The sequence below is a fragment of the Panicum hallii genome, chromosome 9, assembly GCF_002211085.1.
Source record: "Panicum hallii strain FIL2 chromosome 9, PHallii_v3.1, whole genome shotgun sequence".
Taxonomy (NCBI): domain Eukaryota; kingdom Viridiplantae; phylum Streptophyta; class Magnoliopsida; order Poales; family Poaceae; genus Panicum; species Panicum hallii.
In genome coordinates, this window is record NC_038050.1 from 13,565,767 (window position 1) to 13,585,004 (window position 19,238).

General features: G+C 48.1%; 6 protein-coding genes across 7 annotated transcripts; 4 read left to right on the forward strand and 2 right to left on the reverse strand.

The window, feature by feature from the left end:
• Nucleotides 1-272: 272 nt before the first annotated feature.
• On the forward strand, nucleotides 273-1,659 carry LOC112873591 (NDR1/HIN1-like protein 6). The gene has a single exon (XM_025936600.1). The coding sequence runs from the start codon at nucleotides 585-587 to the stop codon at nucleotides 1,398-1,400; it is 816 nt and encodes a 271-aa protein (XP_025792385.1). The 5' UTR covers nucleotides 273-584; the 3' UTR covers nucleotides 1,401-1,659.
• Nucleotides 1,660-2,911: 1,252 nt separating this feature from the next.
• Nucleotides 2,912-4,828, forward strand: LOC112875742 (reactive oxygen species modulator 1). Its single transcript, XM_025939701.1, has 3 exons — nucleotides 2,912-3,084; nucleotides 4,085-4,122; nucleotides 4,508-4,828. The coding sequence occupies exons 1-3, from the start codon at nucleotides 3,009-3,011 to the stop codon at nucleotides 4,619-4,621; spliced, it is 228 nt and encodes a 75-aa protein (XP_025795486.1). The 5' UTR covers nucleotides 2,912-3,008; the 3' UTR covers nucleotides 4,622-4,828.
• Nucleotides 4,829-5,142: 314 nt separating this feature from the next.
• Nucleotides 5,143-7,913, reverse strand: LOC112875164. 2 transcript variants are annotated; one of them, XM_025938904.1, is made up of 3 exons: nucleotides 6,864-7,913; nucleotides 6,405-6,553; nucleotides 5,143-5,570 (listed from the first exon to the last, which is right to left on the reverse strand). In XM_025938904.1, the coding sequence occupies exons 1-3, from the start codon at nucleotides 7,773-7,775 to the stop codon at nucleotides 5,363-5,365; spliced, it is 1,269 nt and encodes a 422-aa protein (XP_025794689.1). In that variant the 5' UTR covers nucleotides 7,776-7,913; the 3' UTR covers nucleotides 5,143-5,362. The 2 variants fall into 2 exon arrangements, with proteins under 2 accessions (XP_025794689.1, XP_025794688.1); XM_025938903.1 differs by having other exon boundaries at nucleotides 6,405-6,571.
• A 112-nt stretch (nucleotides 7,914-8,025) lies between these two features.
• Nucleotides 8,026-11,623, forward strand: LOC112875163 (CDT1-like protein b). The gene is made up of 8 exons (XM_025938901.1): nucleotides 8,026-8,196; nucleotides 8,339-8,697; nucleotides 8,778-8,897; nucleotides 8,986-9,214; nucleotides 9,421-10,065; nucleotides 10,680-10,878; nucleotides 10,972-11,062; nucleotides 11,192-11,623. Exons 2-8 carry the CDS (start codon nucleotides 8,354-8,356, stop codon nucleotides 11,253-11,255), a joined length of 1,692 nt encoding a protein of 563 aa, XP_025794686.1. The 5' UTR covers nucleotides 8,026-8,196; nucleotides 8,339-8,353; the 3' UTR covers nucleotides 11,256-11,623.
• Nucleotides 11,624-11,834: 211 nt separating this feature from the next.
• Nucleotides 11,835-15,008, reverse strand: LOC112875165 (putative ripening-related protein 5). Its single transcript, XM_025938905.1, has 2 exons — nucleotides 14,322-15,008; nucleotides 11,835-12,428 (listed from the first exon to the last, which is right to left on the reverse strand). Exons 1-2 carry the CDS (start codon nucleotides 14,978-14,980, stop codon nucleotides 11,954-11,956), a joined length of 1,134 nt encoding a protein of 377 aa, XP_025794690.1. The 5' UTR covers nucleotides 14,981-15,008; the 3' UTR covers nucleotides 11,835-11,953.
• A 653-nt stretch (nucleotides 15,009-15,661) lies between these two features.
• On the forward strand, nucleotides 15,662-17,231 carry LOC112872804. The gene is made up of 3 exons (XM_025935848.1): nucleotides 15,662-15,701; nucleotides 15,822-16,547; nucleotides 17,042-17,231. The coding sequence occupies exons 1-3, from the start codon at nucleotides 15,662-15,664 to the stop codon at nucleotides 17,062-17,064; spliced, it is 789 nt and encodes a 262-aa protein (XP_025791633.1). The 3' UTR covers nucleotides 17,065-17,231.
• Nucleotides 17,232-19,238: the final 2,007 nt, after the last annotated feature.

Below are 19,238 nucleotides of genomic sequence, written 5' to 3' on the forward strand. Positions count from 1 at the left end.
GGCCGCCACCAGCCGCGCCCCGCTCCCTTCCACTTGCTGACTTCCACGCGCCATCCCAACAACCGGCGCACTCCAAGCCCAAGCAACCGCGCCGCGAGAGCACAGTAAAATAAGCGAAAAACGCAGCCCCGGCCCGCACCCTTTCGACGACGCGCCTGGCGCCCGTGCCGTTGGGGGGGGGGGGGGGGCCAGGTGGAGACTTCACGTCCCCGCCTCCTCCCCCCCTCTCCTTCACCCCACGCGCGCGCGCGCGCATAAACCCTGCGGCCCGCCTTCACAGACAAGCCTCCCCTCCTCAGCAAGTCAACCGCCTTTCCACCTCCTCGCCACCGCCCCGTAGTGGGCTAGTGGCGTGACGCCTAGTCCTGCGCCGCTGCGCCTGCTATATACAAAGAGAGCCGCGCGGGTCTCTGCAGCAGCCAGCAAGGGACGGAGTGGAGCGGGGAGCACGCACGCGACGCGCAGTGCAGGCAGGCCGCAAGCAAAGGCGGGGCGAGCGGGAGGTGGAGCTAGCGTGACCTTGCTTCCGCCGCGGAGAAGAGCCGGGTGGTGCGCGTAGCAGCTGCTGCTGTTGAAGTCCGGCCATGGCGGACCACCAGCGGATCCACCCGGTCGACCTGGAGGCCGGCCGGAACCGCCCGACGGCACCGCTGGTGCCCGGCGGCTCGTTCCGGTCGGACAAGGGCGACCCGGCGCAGCGCGCCAACAACCAACAACAGCGGGGCCACGGCGGCTACGGGCACGGCCCGCTTCCCCCGCCGCCGCGCCGCGTGGCGCCGCCGGCGCCCCTTCCTCCGCCGAAGCGCCGCGGCCGCGGCTGCTGCTGCCGCTTCCTCTGCTGCGTCGTCGCCACCGCGGCCGTGCTGGCCGTCCTCGCCGCGGCGGCCGCGGCCGCGCTGTACCTGATCTTCAAGCCCCAGGCGCCGCGGTACTCGGTGGACCGCCTGGCCGTGTCCGCGTTCCAGGTCGACCCGTCCACGCTCACGGCGCGGGCGGCGTTCGACGTGACGGTGACGGCGGCGAACCCGAACGCGCGCATCGGCGTGTACTACGAGCGCGGGTCCAGCCTGAGCGTGTGGTACGGCCCGTACCCCCTGGCGCGGGGCGCGCTGCCGGCCTTCTACCAGGGCCGCCGCAACACCACGGTGCTGGCGCTCGCCATGGCCGGGGAGGTGCAGCTGGCCAGCGCCGCCGTGTCCGGGATGCGGGACGCGCAGCGGGACGGGGCCGTGCCGCTGGTGTTCCGCGCCGACGTGCCCGTGCGCGTCGAGCTGGGGAGCCTCAGGCTGTGGAAGGTCACCGCCAGGGTGCGCTGCGACCTCGTCGTCGACAGGATCATGGACGTCAGCAGCCCCATCAAGATCAAGGCCAGCAACTGCAAGTTCGGCTTCAAGCTGTGACTTGCGATTCCGTTCGTGTTGCCGCGCTCCTAGATTTCGTTGGGATTCCTGTTGGGAATCGGGATTGGGAGATAGAGTTGCTGCGTTCCGATTGGATTCTTTTGGGCAGAGTGCTCCTGGCGGTGTGGTTTTTGCACGTACACGTGCGCTCCAGCCCACCCCGTCGTGTTCATCTTGTGTACAGATTGTAGCATACTGTATCACATTATTACTGTTAGAGAGGAATAATACTGATGGCCTTTCAGAGTTCATTTCACCATTTCCGCCTGTTCTGTGGGAGAGATTTTCACAACAGCTGAGCTGAACAATGTAGCTGACAGCGACCAAATGATTCTGCCATTACTCGACATGGGAGAGGCTTACAAGTAGCCTGATAATGTTAGGCCCAAGATCCAGATGCGTCGCTTGCAACAAAGCGACCTCTGATAACGCCGGGTCCTGAACCCTGACGCGTGGTCATTTACAAGTGCACCAATGCTCAGCTGCTCCACCTAAAAGCGATGGCGAAGCGAGCAAAGGAAAGTTAACTTGTGCCATGTATGCTCTGCGAAGTCAACACGGTTCACCTGCTCCAAAGTAGTCTCCAACATAGGCCGCGACACCGAAGGACAGAGTATGCATCTAATTGATCGAGAAGGTACAGACCGACGGACGATGTTTACGATCCGCGCAGTCTCGCTCTCCCTGAACTTCTGAAAAGCCATCAAGTCAACTTGCAGTTTACCTCCTCTCTCTCAAAATAAAAAAAATAAACTTAAAGTTTACCCGCCCCAAGTCCAACTTCGTCAAGAATCAGTGCACAACATGCCGGCAGAACAGAAGCTAGCCACGATAATTGACTACACCGCAAACCGGAGCAGGTTTGTAATAAATATGTTTTCTCATTGAGAACTTACTCTTCGTTCCAAATTATAGATTGATGAAGTACATTAAAAAATAGACAATGCAAGTTTTACATCCCCACATTACTCTCTCTCGTTTTAACAAATTCTTGGGTCACAATTACCGCACAATTACTTCTAATCCAAGAAAACTTCTCTTGGGAGCTTCTCCATTACCACGGTGATACATGTTGAAGTTGGTTCTTTCGAGCTAAATTTTAGTTCCGTCATATTAAATATTTGAACACCAATTATAAGTATTAAATATAGTTTAATTATAAAACTAATTGCATAGATTGAGGCTAATTCGTGAGATGGATCCATTAAACCTAATTAGTCCATAATTTGATTATACTGTGCTAAATATGTGCTAATAATGGATTAATTAGGTTTAATAGATTCATCTCGTGAAATAGCCCCATTTATATAATTAGTTTTATAATTAATTTATATTTAATCTTTTTATTTAATATCTAAATATTGGATGTGATTCGGATTAAAAAAATTAGTCCCTGCTTGATTATCCTACGACAGCCCGGCCCAATTCCTACCCGAGGGAAGGAAGGAAACACGAGGCAGCCAACCCGGCCGGAAAAGACTTGCGCAAGACGCCGCGACCGCAACCCGGCCCATAAACGCGCGCTGCGACCGGCGAGCCGGATAGATACTCCACGCAAGAGGTGGACGAGAGCGGCGGCGGCGCGGTGGTAGAGGACGAGAGAAGGTGATGGCGAGGACCGACAGCTGCCTGGCGCGCGTGGGCGCCGGAGCCGCCATCGGCGGCGCGGTGGGCGGAGCCGTCGGTAAGACCCCTCCCTCCATAAAACCTTAAACCCTAGCCCTGTATCAATCCGCGCGAAATGGTGCGGGTTCCCATGGTTTTGCGGTAGGTTGAAGCGGATTAGTGTGCGATTCGAGGGATCTTCTAGAGCTAGCCGCTGATCCGTGGCTTGTCTGGTTAGTTGGGGGGCTCTGCGGCCTCAGATGTGCGAGCCACGCAGCTTTGTTGAGAGTCCAAGTTTAGGTAGCAGTTCTGGAGGTTGAAGTACTAGACGATGAGTCCTGGGAGACTAGGTCGATGCTCTAGTTGGGGTTTGTTTGCCCAATCGCGTGTGCTTTAAGGGTTGTTGCTTGTTTGGTGAATCTGCTTCTGGTTGTTAGGACTTGGGATGAAAAATATAAGATTTTCTATTTGCTTTTGACTGAATGACTTATAGTGTCAAAAGCCGTTCAATGCCACTGTGGAATGTACTCTGTACCCATGTATAATTCGATTTTGGTTTTATTTGCTGATTTGGACTTCATTATGGAAAGATGACAGCGATTTGAGATTGTTCGTATGTCCAACTTACTGGTATTTACCGTTGAAAAGTTATAGTTCCACCTGGTGGTTTTGTACTTTCCTCTGTTGAAAAGGGTTGGATATGGTTGTCGTTGTATTAGGCTACTAGTCTCTGGCATTCTTACTTATTGTTTTTGGGTATTGTATAAGGCAGAAAAGATGCTCCTTTGGAAAGTATTACTTTTTAGGCATGTTTTTACGGCATGTTAGAGGACCAGTGCTTCCACCGTTGGTAGCTAACATGCTTGGCTTCTTTGCTTCTTCTGGGAGACGACTCTGATACAATTGTTCATCCAAGATGTAGCTCCAACAGAAAGTTGCTTGTAACTAGTTCTCGAGACCATGTGCTTCCTAGGATATGAATATCACGAAAATAAATGGCATATTGTTTTCTTCTTTCTGCTGCCATAGGATATGGGTACCGAGTTAATAATTGGCATGTTTTCCATCTTTCTGTGCAGGTGCTTGCTATGGAACTTTTGAGGCATTCAGATACAAGGTATGCATACATTGCTTGCTTTTGTGGTTGTGCTTTTATTTGATTCCCCTTTCAATATTTGGTTTTGTGGCATTCTTGATGAACAACGTTCATAAATTATTAGATATTGATGCATCAATCAAAACAGTGGAAACGAAATAAATCTGTCATCCTATCTTTTAAGACGCAAAAGGTGCTACATATCATGGTGTTACTGATATTCTGTTGAGATTAAGCCTTGATTGTCCATTCAATTAATGTTAGTGGAGATTTACTTTATCAAACTCATGGCAAAATGTAGCTTTTTGTTGATTTAACTGACAAGAGAAAACGTATTTGAATGCTAGTTTATAGTTATTTCTATGGTTATTATGGGTGCTAATCAGTGTGTTATTCTGTTTCATAGATTCCTGGGTTGCTAAAGATAAGATACATTGGACAGACCACTGTGGGCAGCGCAGCAATTTTTGGGCTTTTCTTGGGGGCTGGCAGCTTGATTCACTGTGGAAAATCCTACTAGTTTGTGTCATCCTTTTTTTTGGAAAAATACTCAGTTGATGGGCTTCCCTGGGTGGCCTCAGATGACGTCTGTGAAAACATTTTTCAATGCTTATGTGCAATTTAACAGCTAATAGCTCAGGGTGGAAAGAACAATCATGTTATTTGATATGCTGGTCCTAGTTTTGGTGTGGAAATAAAATCCATGTTCATCTGTACGCTTGAATCATCAATTTCTGGATGCATCTAGTGTCTGATGTTCCTATACGATCTATAAGAATGTTTTGCTTGCTAGGGTATCAAAAGTAGCTTAAAACGTCTTCACTTACAGCTATAATGGTAGGTCCGACGCAACATAAAACATAATTAGCTACTCAGTGAGCTGAAATTATCTCGTACGAGTATGACTAGTTAATTGTGTCATGCGTTCAGCCGTTCATCCATACCTATGCTGAAGACTTGAAAACTAGTGCCACACATGTTATGATGTTTGACTTTGACGTCACAGGGATACTACGGGGTACATGACCGTAAGAAGTACGATAAATGAAAACACCATTCTCACTCCAAAAAACTTCAGTGGATCAGGACCATATAAAGTTATGTACAAAGCAAGCAGGACAAGATAGACATCACTGCACCAAGCTCTCGGAACAGCACAACTAAAATGACTACAACTTCTGATAGATTCATGTTCCGGAGGGGCAGAATTACAACGCTTGGATCTCAAACACCTATACCTTAGTTTTTGCCCACCCGTCTGTTACAGACCAATCAATGCCCGAGGTCTGTGCTCGATGGTTAGCAAAGGCATACCAGACTGTGAAACAGCCCTTACAAACCCCATGTTAGCAGTCAAAGTTGGAGCGCGCCAATGGTCACCTGTACCGAAAACAACTTTGTTCTTCATTGCGAGCTTCCTTGTGGTTGGAAGATCCATCATACGTGCTGAAGGACTGTCTGGGATAATACTGCAGGCCCAAATGCGTTGGTCAGTGTTCTGTAAGATACTGGTTGTGTGGTTGGAAAAAACGAATTCAAGGCCATTTGCAAGCACGGAACACATAGGATACGATAATAATGACGTACAGAAAATACTAGAGTTTCTAGTCCAGCACGTGTCTAGTATGGTTATATGGACAGGAAAATATTAGTTGAATCAGAGAACAAAATATTTGTGCAGATATAGAGGGCAGGTGAAACAGGTAGCTAGCAGCCACAACATGTTTGATTCAAAGTCACTAGAAGCTAAAGCAGTTCTCAATTATCTACCAATTTAGCAAATCTAGTGTAATAACATAGATGGTATCGCCAGTTCTACCAATTTATATGGCTGTCCTTTAGCCTACCAATTACTACAAAATTTTTACTTGGCAGCCAATAAAGGTCCACTCGTCCACAGAATTCAAGGGTGAAATGACAAATTGTTGAGTACTTTTATTTGTAAAAATCTTGTAGAACCCAGTGCATCTACATATTTTCAACATATAAGGATCAGAAGAACAAAGAAAATCGTCTGACAGCTACAATTGGGCACTACATGCACCACAAATGATCCACATAAAGATAGGAAAAGTAAGAGCAAAAATCTGCCTCACAAACTTGATCATGTGTTAGTTCTCAAAGGGAAAATTGATGATGGGTTAGTTCTCAAAGGGAAACTTGATGATGGGTTATGTCTTAAATCCTGTATGCAATATTATGGTAACAGAAGAATCGTGTTCAAATTCAAGATAAGGGTTACTAAACCATGGCACAAAATACTGGACCTTGAATAACCATATTAGCTATGTGACAGAACTTACGTGAGTTGTTTCAGTAAGTGTCTTGCTCTGGTTTTCTCCTCAGGCCCACCACACATCGAAACAATTTCTTTGAACTCTGAGTTGACAGTTCCACATATGATACATTGCTTACCCTCAACTGCTTTACCCAACTCTAGGAGTATTGGTAACTGCAGTTCGGAATGTGCCTACAAAGCAAGCATGAAATGATTCAAGATACAATGTACTGCATGAGATATTTTGTAAGTGCACAGTTCTCTAGTATAGCAATTCACTATTTCTATTATCATTTATCAATTTGGACTGCAGAAACATATTTCTGAAGATTCAAGTAAGTGTTTGATGTGGGCTTCCTTATGCAAATCGCGAAACACAATTAAATCCATGTACTTGATTACAGTTAACAACTAATCAACATAGTTTAGAACTGGGGAATGAAACACTAGCTTCTAGATTGCAAAACGAACATTTCCAAATGACCTGATCCATGACGAACTTGTAGTTGCACTTGAACCTTGCCCTGGTCACTTCCTTGGGCGCAGCCATCAGTTTCCCCACCCCGCCGTTGCTGATCCCTGACACTATAGCAACCAGGGCCGTGGTGTCCAAATTCATCAGCTCCCTCGATTCCCTCCACATCTTCCCCACGAAGGCACCAAACGCTCCCTCAAAACCCAAAGGCACCTCCTCATCAGAGCTTCCCTCAGCCACCGTGGCCTCCGGTGGCAGCAAAACCTCGGCAGCACCCTCCACGATATCAATCTCGAACGCCCTGAAGCTCCTCATCTCCTCACCCGTGTTGAAGCTGACGGCAATCCACCCTTCATCATCCTCATCCTCGGAAACACCGACGAACTCCGCGAGCATGTCGGTCTCCACGGCCCCAAACCCCACCGCGAGCCCCAGCGCGATGTCCGCGCCGACACCGCGGGAGAAGACGAGGAGCAGCTTCTCGGGTCGCGTAGCGGGCGGAGCGCCGCGCGCGGCATCCAGCACCGACGCGACGCGGGCGCGGAGCCCCCCGCGCGGGACCCAGGCGAGCCTGGCGGGGTTGCTCGCGGAGAGGAGCGCCCACGCGGGCCGGCCGCGGAAGGCGCAGGCGAAGTCGACCCCCGGGAGCGGCGAGAGCCGAGACGGGCTCCGCACGGCCGGGTGGGTGAGGAGGAGGTGGAGCGCCGCGAGGTGGGGCAGGTTGGAGGAGAGCGGCGCCGCGGGGTCCGGGTGGGCCGAGGCGAGGAACCCCAGCTCGGCGGTGACGAGGCGGAGGAGGGAGCGGAGCGCGGGCTGGCGCGGCAGGTCCGGCGAAGCCGCGAGGCGGCCGTGCAGCGCGCCGCACCGCGCCCGCGCGAGCTCCAGCTCGGAGCCGGCGGCGCACGCTTGCGGAGCATCCATTCTCGGCGCTCGGTGCGATCCGGGTTCGCCGAGTTGGGGAGAGAAACGAGAGAGCAAGAGGTTCGTGGGTTGGAATGGGCCGGCCCAGCTGGAGCCGAACGTGTGGGCTGGCAGCGGGAAGCACAGAATGGCCCAGGTAAGTGGTTGACGCTGGCGGCATATAGAAGGGCCACAAATATAGCCGTTGGGCTCGACCTGGGCGTTGGCGTTCGCTTTTTTGCTCCGCCATTTTTAAGCACGTTGCGGCCGTGCTTTCGTTTGGCCTCCTCTTCCGGTCCTCGGCTCTTCGCTCCCCCAACCTCTCTCACCACAACGGCACGCTCCCGCCGCCGCCGGCCGACTCCCGCGGCGAATCCTGCGTCCGAAGCGCCGCCCTCCTCTGGATCTGAGACGTCGAGCGCGCCGCGGGCTCTAGCCGGAGGTAAATTTCTGGGATCTGGTTTGCTACTCTTGGCTAGCGTTCTATCATACTACTGTCTGCAGTTCACCCATGTCCTTCTATGCATTTTGCATTTGTGTTCAATTTAGTTTGGAGCATATAACTTATGATCCCACTATTTTAGTGTTTGGATCTGAAAATGAGTGAGGGGAATACTACTCAGCTTGACCTTGAGAAAGGACTGCCTCAAATTTCGAATGATAATGATTCAAGTAGCCCTTCAACAATACACAAGATGAAAGCTAACACGGAAGATTCTGGAAGCAAAATTGAATCACCCACTCCAGAGAAGCTTGAATCTAGAAGCAAAGGGGTTGTTGTGAGTTCGCTAGCAAGGAATTTGCTTGCAGAGAGGTACAAAGACAGATTTGCAAACCAGCTGGGGGAAGATGAGGATGACACAGATGATGAAGACTATAATGACAGTCTTTCACCTGGTGTTAGCCGACCTCTAATTTCAGGAAGCATCGAACTCCTTGAGAAGTGAGCCATCTCGATATATCATGCATCTCATATCTGAAGCATCTGATTTTTCACCTTGTCTTTCTTATTCACAATGGCAGACACAAGGATTTGCTGAATTTTTTCAATAGAATGGAAAGTTCTATAAGGTTGCTACGGTTACGGAAGAAGATGACTACATTTAAGAATATTGCTACCCAGGTGGAAGTACTCACAAAGAGGTACCAATGACAATGAAACTATCTATATGGATTATTATTTTTATTTTCTTTTTTGTTGCAGTTGGATGGTAATATTTCTGCATTACAGGACATTCTCATACAGTCATTTGGCCCAGATGAAGCATTTATTTCCAGAAGCAATCCAGATAAAGAGGATACTCTTACATGATGAGAAAAGCTTATGCATGTATCCTGATATGGAAATCACACTTGTCATGGATGTTGTGGAATGTACAAGTCCAGATGAGTCTCCATCAATGGCAATCTGCGAGGCGTTTTACTCAAAGCTTTTGAATTTTTTGGATGCTCATCATAAGGTACTAAACTTGATTTAACTTGGCCTTGCTCAGGTGGTTGTTAATAATAGAGTTTCACTGTACAATATTTTTCTTAGTTTGACCTCAACTGAAATTCTTTCATCCCAAGTGAGCCTGTATGGGCCTTTTTAAGGTGATATATTATATTTAGTCTTCAGATCATGATAGTTTACTCAGCATTTTAGTTGCATTTGTTATGTATGCAGGGTACAGACATTCCTGAGGCAATCCTACCAGAACCCTTTAATTCAAGGCCAAGGGAGAAGTTATATCTTCAGGCACCTGATGGACATGCTGCGGAGCCACCTCTGCAGGGCACCACTGAGGATGGATTGTCATATGCTTCCCACTTCCCACAAACTTTTCAAAAACTCATGTCACAGAAAATTGTTGCTGATGGAACAGAAAAGACTCAGTTGCTATCTGATCCAGCAGAACTGAGCTCTGTGCGTGCTTATGATACGGAAGGGACAAACAGAAGCCCTAAAAAGCAAGACACACATGCTCCAGTTCCAGTGAACTCTGAAATCTCTGCTACTCCAAGCCGCCATTTGATCTCGTGTTGTCAAGAGAGTACACCGAAACAAGGGACCTCAGAATCATCATTTTTGGCTGGAACACCAGCAATGCAGACACCAAAAAGGCTGTTGCCGACTTCACTTGAGAAACTTGAGACCACTTGTGGACACATTTCTGAACCACGTTCAACCAGTTCAGCCCGCAGATCACTGAATACATCGTTAAAATTTGAAGGAGGAAGCCTGTCTTGTCACGATGGAATGGAACATGAGGCTACAGCTAAAAAGGACGTGTTCTCAGAAGTTTCATCTAGTTCCAACAAGTCACTAGAGGTACTGATCTGATTCCTATCCATCAGATAGAATTGTATTTATTTTATATGGATTAGCACATAACTAAATGCTGGAGGACCACAGATGCCGTAGTCAATAACATAAGTTAGATAACAAAATCCTTGTGCTTGGATTCTGATTTCTAGAAAAAAAGACTAATGTGCAATGGAGAAAATGTGGACACTGGAGTACTGGACAGCTCTTTCTGCATTCAATTGCGTGCTTTTCATCATAGGATTGGTAAACTGCGTTAATCTGGGTTGTGTCAAATAGACTTAGAGCTACCTTCATCTAATAGTACAGTGCAGTAGAATGTTGACCGTGCAGTAGTTGATGCTATGGAAATAAGCCAGGTATTAGACTATTAATAACCAGTAGTAGCTTACTGATGATCTTGGAACTTATCCAGCAATAGGTTAGTCAGGTAGAATGACTTTTCCTGTACAAATGCACTATAAAAAAATAATGTACTCCTGTTTTTGAAGGTATGTCATGGTGTATGACTAATAGATGTCTTCCTCCTGCTGTTTCAAGAGTTTTACCTATCAAATAAAAAAAAAAACTTGAATAACTCTAAGCTAATTCATTTCTTTGATGTAACTTTTTCCTTGCAGGAAAATGATCTTATCTCCTTTACTTATGAAGAAAAAACCAATCAAATAGACCCAGTGGAAACCCAGGAAAAGATAGCTTCGCTTTGTAGCACATTTGATATAGTCTGTGATATTTCTCGTTCTACCAAGAATTCGCAAATCACGAAACAGGAACTTTTCCACTATATTCTTGCCAGCAACTTGGAGATAGAAGAGACAGGTAATGATGAATTGATTATCAATGTAAAAACTGCAAATTATACTTGATATTTCCTGAGTTATGCTGATGGTGTGTTATCCTTGCCCACTCCAGGGGAGATAGAAGAGCAGCTGCATATTTTAGAGGATCTGGCTCCCGACTGGATATCTAAGAAGGTGATAAATGGAGGAGAAATACTTTACAGGCAAGTTTCATGAGCGTCCCTTTTTGTTTGCCTATGTTCTTGAGTTGTATCATTCGGTATTACTAGCACACATACTTTTTTTTTAGATTTTCAAGGGAATACTAACAACTATTTTCTTTTCATTGGCAGCATTGTACCTATACCTATAACAGATCAGAGTTCAGTTCGGGCAAGGCTTGTTGAAGCCGTATGAGATAGCTGTGATCGGTTCAAAGCTGAAGAATCCACCTGATACTTCTATGTATGTACCACTAATGGAACCCATCAAGCAGCCACATTAGCCAATTTACCATCATGGAATCCGCTGGATTGCTCTTGTCTGATTCGAGTTCAATTGAGTAGCAACAGAAGCAGATGGGATTCCTCAGTGCAATCTGTGTTCTTGTTGACCTGCTCAATGCTAAAACTGTTATGAAGCTTGAATGAATTCACAGCTGAGTGTAGTTTGCTGCTCAGATTTGGTGCGTCCCAGTGGCCGCGTACTGCCGCCTGAGCTTTCTGTTGAAATCCCTAGAATTCAACATTAGAATCTGTGTGGAAATCAATTGCCCTTTGCATCTCCTCTGTGATGTGTACTCATGAAAATGCGGTACCAGAATATGTTTTCTGCTGTCAGGGTTCTTATTGGGCATGCACATGCTTAACACATAACGATGCACACCATTCCGTGATGTTAAGCTCTGTACTACTGGTGTCAAGCGCATTACTAGCTTCATTAATGTTCACTATACTCTGCGTGCACTATTTATTCCATATATATATAGACTATAATGATACTGCATAGAGTACACTAGAGCAGGGCAATGAGCCCAGGACCTGTATCCTCTAATCGTACACAGCATGTGCCAAGTGCCAACAGATAGAGCACTACAGCAGACAACCATCTCAGACTCACTCCTCAGACCAGGTGATGTCCACCATCCCGACGCTCTGGTCGAGCCCCAGGGCGTCCCAGACCGCCGGCGACGCGTCGACGATGTTGTTGTCGCAGGGCGGCTCGAAGTTGTGCTCGTCGTCGCAGCCGTGCACGGAGTCGCACTCGTCCACCACCTTGGCGTACACGGAGTTGCCGTTGGCAGAGATCTTGATGCGGTGGCCGCAGCGCGCCATGTTGCTGAACCACCCGGTGGAGAGCGCCACCACCTTCTCCTCGTCGCTGTGGTAGGCGTTGTCGCACTCCGACGGGCCGCCCCCGTCCTTGCCCTTCTCGAAGCTGTTGAGCGTCAGCACGGCCTTGGTGCTCGCGGTCACCGGCGGCGAGCAGCGGTACTGCGGGTACCTCTTGCCGTCCTCGCAGCAGTCCGGGTCGTTGCTCTTCTCGCAGTTGCCGGACCGGCCGGGGAGGTAGCCGCTGGCGCGGCACACGCCGAGGCCGGCGCCGGGGCGGAGGGAGGACGCCATGTGGGACGCAGAGAGCGCAACCAGGACGAAGATCGCCATGGCGGCTGCAGCTCTGGCAGTGGCCATCTTTGCTTCCCTGAAAAATGAAGTGCTCAAGCTCTCTCTGTTTTTCTTATTTCCTGTGCTCTGGTTTGCTTGCTGCTTTGAGATTAGTCGTGCATGGGATTATATATAGTGCCATAGTGGTCTTTCCGCGTGCTACATTAGTCTGAACTTGCACTGATACACATGGCGTACCGGATGGTTTGATTGACGATGTGATTGCCCGAGACGGCAATCCGGCCACCACGTAGTTGTTTTTCGCCGTGCCGTATGGAATGGTTCGAATTCGTTCCATGTGAACACGTGGAGAATTTGTTCTACACAGCAACGTGGGATCTGCACAAGTTAATTTCATATTCAAATTAGTAAAATTGGAAAACTCGAAGAATTTTGGAGCTGCGGCCTTTTATCCTTCACAACCCAATCCATGCAGTTTCGTGGGATAAGTCTGCCCTGCAGTACTGCAAGGGGGACTCACTTGCTGATGTGTGGCCCGAGTGCAGTAGGACCACACGTCAACAAGGGAAAATCCTCTACAGTTTCTCACCATGCTGTAGAATAATATCTATTCAGCCTTTCTAGTTGGCACATGTAAAATCTAGTTCTGCGCAGCCTATTTTACACTCCGGACAGGGCGAGTGTGTTTTTTAAACCTTGCTACGCAACATTTCACTTGTCAACCGTCAACTATGAAAATAAATTTTTTAACATTGACTTAAATTATGGTTCGATGACATGGCATTAACGTGGCGATGTGGTCAGCAGTTAAATGATATTTAAATTTTTAAGTTGATAAAAATATGCTTTTTACTAAGAAGTATTTATAACCTAAATAACTTTTCATAAGTGAAATAATATATATCCGGAAAAATAAAAAAGATAATGTTTAAAACAAAACCAAACTTTTTTATTATGTTGATCAAACTAAACACCTATACTAAGTTGATTTAGGTTCTATCTGACTAATCCTATGCACAATTTCTAAAAAAATCAAGTCATTATAAATTATGAAAATTTGGAAACTATGCCTAAATTTGAAAATTTTAGTATACCACCTTAAACAACTATGTACAAAAAATTGAAATTCATATGCGAAACTTGAAAGAACAAGTTGCATCTGTAGGGAATATAACAGTTTAATTAGCATGCAATAACTTTTTTATCCGTGTCACAATTGATTTCAAATATGTAAAAATATTTATACCACATATATTCCATAACACGTCAAAAAAAGAAACATTAAGTTTTCAAAGATAGCTTTGTAAAGGACTGTAATACCATTTTATCCCTCGCCACGTCTCCACATCAACAAAAAAAAACATTCCAAATTCCACAAAATTTAAAAATAAAAAGTTTAACTGTTGATGACCGGAAATGAACGATATTATAGTCTTTTCGCTGAACATAGTACAGATGCTAACACTTATATACATGCACACACTCACCCCTATAAATACAATCACGCAAACCCTACCCCTATCGCTACTCCTATGAACATCACTGAGAGATTGAGTCAAACGTGAGCACCTGTGTTGAGTCGAGAACTCAGAACCCGGGTGGACAGATCCATCACAATAAACCTTACATTGATTTTTAGGGTTAGAAATGTGCCTAGTAGAAAAGAAGTACTGTACCTCTCAAAGTTTGACAAATGTCTTGCCATTCTTTAAAAAAATGTACTATTCCTTTTATTCCATATACTATCATAGCAAACAGGATAAAAGCAACGAGCCACGACTACTAATCTCTCCATCCGTACACGGCATGTACCGTACTGTACAGAAACCAGACACTACCATGAACTGGCACTCACTCCTCAGACCAGGTGATGTCCACCATGCCGACGCTCTGGTCGAGCCCCAGTGCGTCCCACACCGCCGGCGAGGCGTCGACGATGTTGTTGTCGCAGGGCGGCTCGAAGTTGTGCTCATCGTCGCAGCCGTGCACGGAGTCGCACTCGTCCACCACCTTGGCGTACACGGAGTTGCCGTTGGCAGAGATCTTGATGCGGTGGCCGCAGCGCGCCATGTTGCTGAACCACCCCGTGGAGAGCGCCACCACCTTCTCCTCGTCGCTGTGGTAGGCGTTATCGCACTCCGACGGGCCGCCGCCGTCCTTGCCCTTCTCGAAGCTGTTGAGCGTCAGCACGGCCTTGGTGCTCGCGGTCACTGGCGGCGAGCACCGGTACTGCGGGTAGCTCTTGCCGTCCTCGCAGCAGTCCGGGTCGTTGCTCTTCTCGCAGTTGCCGGACCGGCCCGGGAGATAGCCGCTGGCGCGGCACACGCCGAGGCGGAGGGAGGACGCCATGTGGGAGGCGGAGAGCGCGACCAGGAGGAACATCGCCATGGTGGCTACACCTCTGGCGGTGGTCATCTTTGCTTCGCTTGAACAAGTGCTCGAGCTCTCCTCGCTCTCACTCTTCTGTTGCTTTAAGTGTGCTCTGGTTTTGCTTGATGGCTTCAGATCGGGGTGCATGGGCTTATATAGTTGTTCTTCTCGCCTGCTCGTTGCTATGTTCGTATGAACTTGCTCTGATGCCCGTGGCGTACCAAATGGTTTGATGTACGTGTGAACGAGGCGGCAATCAAATCACTAACTGCTGGTGCGTTCAGTCTTGGCGAGCTAGATGATTTTTTGCCGTGCCGGATCAGAATATCTGAATACGTCTGATGTGGAAAAAGGAGACACAGAAACGTGTAGTCCTTGATCTACTGGAGCCATCCTCTTGAAGTTTCCTCCCTCATCGTCGACCTTGTCATCCACGCTAGCCCCCACCTCGTCCTTCTGCTTGTCTTTGGTGTCTCCCGCCAGCGGTCTTTGATGAGCAGTTCTTTCACTTCCCCTGCTGCTGGCCCCACATCACCACGCACCCTCCTTTCAATCTCCATTCTAGCGGCGACCCCGACCATTTTTAGGCAAAGATAGTGTGAGTCGTTCCGTAAAAGATTTCTCTAGCCTACGCAGTGACGCGGTTCATCAAAGACAAATCTAAGCAACTAGACGTATGCATATCCCATCTTTCACGACCCGATTGAAATCTGCATCCATTTTTCTTCAACAAGAGTTTCCATTTACAGTTTGTGGTTGCCACCAAAAAGCACAACGCGTAGCTCGTCGACAAGCGCACGGTGCATAGTGCACGCTTAATTACCAGCAATGGCAAGGAGCAGGAGGCGGGTCGCAGTCGGCGGCGCTGGCATTTGGTGTCTGCCACGCGATCGAAGGCACCCAAACGGGAACCAGGACGAGCAGTGCGAGAGGGGTAGGTAGCAACTGCCCCAAACGGGAAACAAGCCAAGGTCGCCTTGACGGCCAGCTTGGCACAAGCCACCGGCCAGCTCCACGCCTCCGCGTGTCCAACGACCGATCAGCCATGCTCCTCCTCCTCGCCGTCGTCGCCGCGACGGCGAACCCCGGCGCCGCTCTCGTGGTGGGCACCACGGGCGTCCACCACCCGCCCCTGCTCGACTGCACCCCGGCGCCGGCGCCGCCGCCCACGCGCAACGGCAGCTCGTTCCGTGCGAACCTGGCCGCGGCCCTCGCCGACCTCCCTCCATCGCCGCGGCCGCGCCAGGGCGCGCCGCCGCCTTGCAGTCCGTCGAGGCCGGCCCCGACCGCGCGTTCGCGCGCGGCTTCTGCTTCGGCGGCCCGCCAGCGGGCTCCTCCTCGGCCGGCGCCGGCGCCTGCCTCGCGTGCCTGGCCGCGGCGGCCGCGGACGTCAGCCGCGGCTGCGGCAACGCCAGCCGGCGCGCCGGCGTCTGGCGCTCCGGTTGCTTCCTGGCCTACGCGGACACCGGCGCCGCCTCCGCCCACGAGGACGCGTTCCGCGGCTGGTTCTACGCCGGCCCGAAGACGGCGGGGGCGCTGGCCGGCGGCGTGTGCGTGGGCTACCGCGTGCCGGCGGACTGCACCCGGTGCCTGTACGACTCGCTGCGAGCGGCGCCGGCGCTGGGGTGGCTCTCAAGGCTCCGCGGAGACGAGGTGATTGTCGCCGGCTACAGCTGCTGCCTACGCGTCCAGAAGCCACCGTACGAGCAGCATCGTGAGTTCCCTCTTCGTTGCCATCTGTTTGATCGAAAAGTTTGGCGCGGGGTGGGATTTTTTAAAAAAAAGAAAAGTAGGAGGCGAAAGTATGGAGATTTTGATCGATGTCCGGGATTGGAAGCGTTTTCTTTGGACTCTGGGTTCTGTGTATGTTACTTCTCGAAGCCGTAATGATCGTAGCATTGTTCTTCAATATCATCAAGACTCTACAAGGTGGTTAACCTGTCTCGAATTGTGGCATGCGTATTGTGTTGGCTTAATTTTTCCAATGTTCTTAGGATCGAAATAACTGCTTATTTCATATATAAGCTATATGTTCTTGTAACCTGGGATATGTTTGATTGTTTGAAGTTGATATGTACTTAGCGATGCAAGAACTGGTATGATGCTAATAAGATAGAGAACTCTCCACAACAAGCTGAGATGCAATTTAACTGAGGATAGATTGTTTCATGTGTACTCATATTTCTTCCCCTATATATGTTTTTGCAGAACTCCCAGAGCTGATACAGTAAATGGAGAAAGCAGCCTGACACAATTAGTGAATAAGGAGTAGTATATATGTTCTATCCATGTCTGATGTCTGAGATGTCCTCTTCGAACAGGAGACTTGAGAAAATAGGATTAAGTCCATAGTATATATGTGCTGGTGAAGACATGAAAATAATATAATGGATTGAGTTGGAAGAGTAGCTTTTATGAGCATCGAGAGTGAATCAAGTAGAAAAACTCCAAACTCAAAATTGTTCAATTTTCAATAGTGGGCCGGACGATAGTGCACGATCTAACGTTGACACTAGATAGAGTTTGTCAAGCTAGCAGACACCGTTCAAAAGTGCCTAGCTAGCTAGCCAATGAGCTGTATACGGAAGATCCTGTAGTAGTAATCCATGTGATGAGCTGCCATGGCTTGTTTGAAACACGAACTAAACTTCATTGCCACAGAAAGAATCCGAAGGCCGTCACTGAAACAAACTTGAGGTTTGCCTGGACGAACAGTAGAATATTAGAGCCATGGCCGCGCACGAGAGTACGATGCCATGCCATTGCCAATAACTTGTCGCTGTTGCAGGTCCAAAGCATGTGTGCGCTCTGTTCCGTGCACGACGCGGCCACGCGTGCTAAGGTCCAGATCAAATATTTTGGACCTGCGTGCGTCAGAGATCAATCCAAGCCATCAAAATCTAGGAGGAACACTAGGATCAATGAATAACTACTTGCCGTTTTATTTCTTGCTCCCCATTAGCCCTCTTCCTCAGGTCAAGGGATCGGAGATGAAAATGAAATCGGTGGGGCGTTGGCGCTCGCTCCCCAGCTCCCCCCCACAGTGACCACCTCGCCGTCGCCGGAGTTTCTTTCCTTCCTGTTTCCTCCCTGTTGCATTCTCTCCTATATATTCCGATGTCTTCCACTCCCTGGTTCTAAGGTCATTGCCTGGGTGTAGTTCTTCATTTCGTTACGAAAGTCTTGTATTGTCTAAACCAGTAACGACTACCAGGGGACAAACAGAAATATGATCAAAATGCTAATTAGCAGAAGCTTTCAACAGACCTGTACCTGGTTGATGCACAATCTATTCGTGTACAGTATGGCCATGTACATTTAACATTTTTCACGCGATATCTGTAGCTTTTCTTTATAGTGTTTGTTATCTTTTTTTTTAACGAACGAGCACAAACTGTACGTATTTCTATTAATAAAGAAGGGATTACAGTAGGGAGGCTAAGGGAGGCTACGGCAGGCTTCTAAAAGACATGAAAGCAAGAAAAACTGCGGTCAAAAAACTGTACAAAGAGTGGCAAGTGGCCCACCACTAGACTCCGGTGAGATCCGCCAGGCGTCGAGTGTCTGTTATCTAGGTCAAGACTAACTGACTAAGCTATGTATGCCATGCAAATTTGTTGTACTGTGCTGCAAGTTGGCACGGAGAAAAAAACGTGATGTAAAGAAATTAGGATTTGAGATCCTGTTTACTATATGTTTAATGCCTTCATCCCTTGAAGGCGTGCTTGTTTTATAACTTTGTTTTTACACAAGATTTTCATAAGATGATGCTCACGCAAGGGCCACATGGGGAGAAACTTTTGATGTATACCATTGAATGCATGGACCAACAATAGTCGAACAATTTCAAATTAAGATCACATAGAGAAATGCGAATTTTCCAACAATGGTCTTCTTGAATACGGCAAAGTGCTCCAACAAATGGTCTAATGTGAATTGCGCCTAGTTGAGGCCTTTGATTTTTTTTAAAAAAAAGAACATCAACTACAAGGAGTAAATAGTTGCTCCCAACATATTCCTTAGAACTTGGGACTAAAATTATTACTATCGTATACAACACAAGCATTCTAGCAAAGTGGTCATCATCTTACTCTCTCGCCATCCATGTTCCAAATGTTTGAAACTAATTTTTGTAAGGTATTCCCTCCGTCCTAAATTATTAGTTATTTTAGCTTTTTATCCTAAATTATTAGTTGTTTTAATTTTTTTAGTGTATAGTTTTTATTATACATCCAAATTTACCAGAAACTCACGGACGTTGTTTGTGTACAGGCCAAACACAACAACCACACGGCGCCGCGCAGCTGTGGAACACAATAGCCCCTCCTCGGAAAGCCAAATTCTTTGTCTCCATCGTCGTTGCTGCACTAGATAAACAGAGTTGGTCAGCAGTTACTCGTGGCAT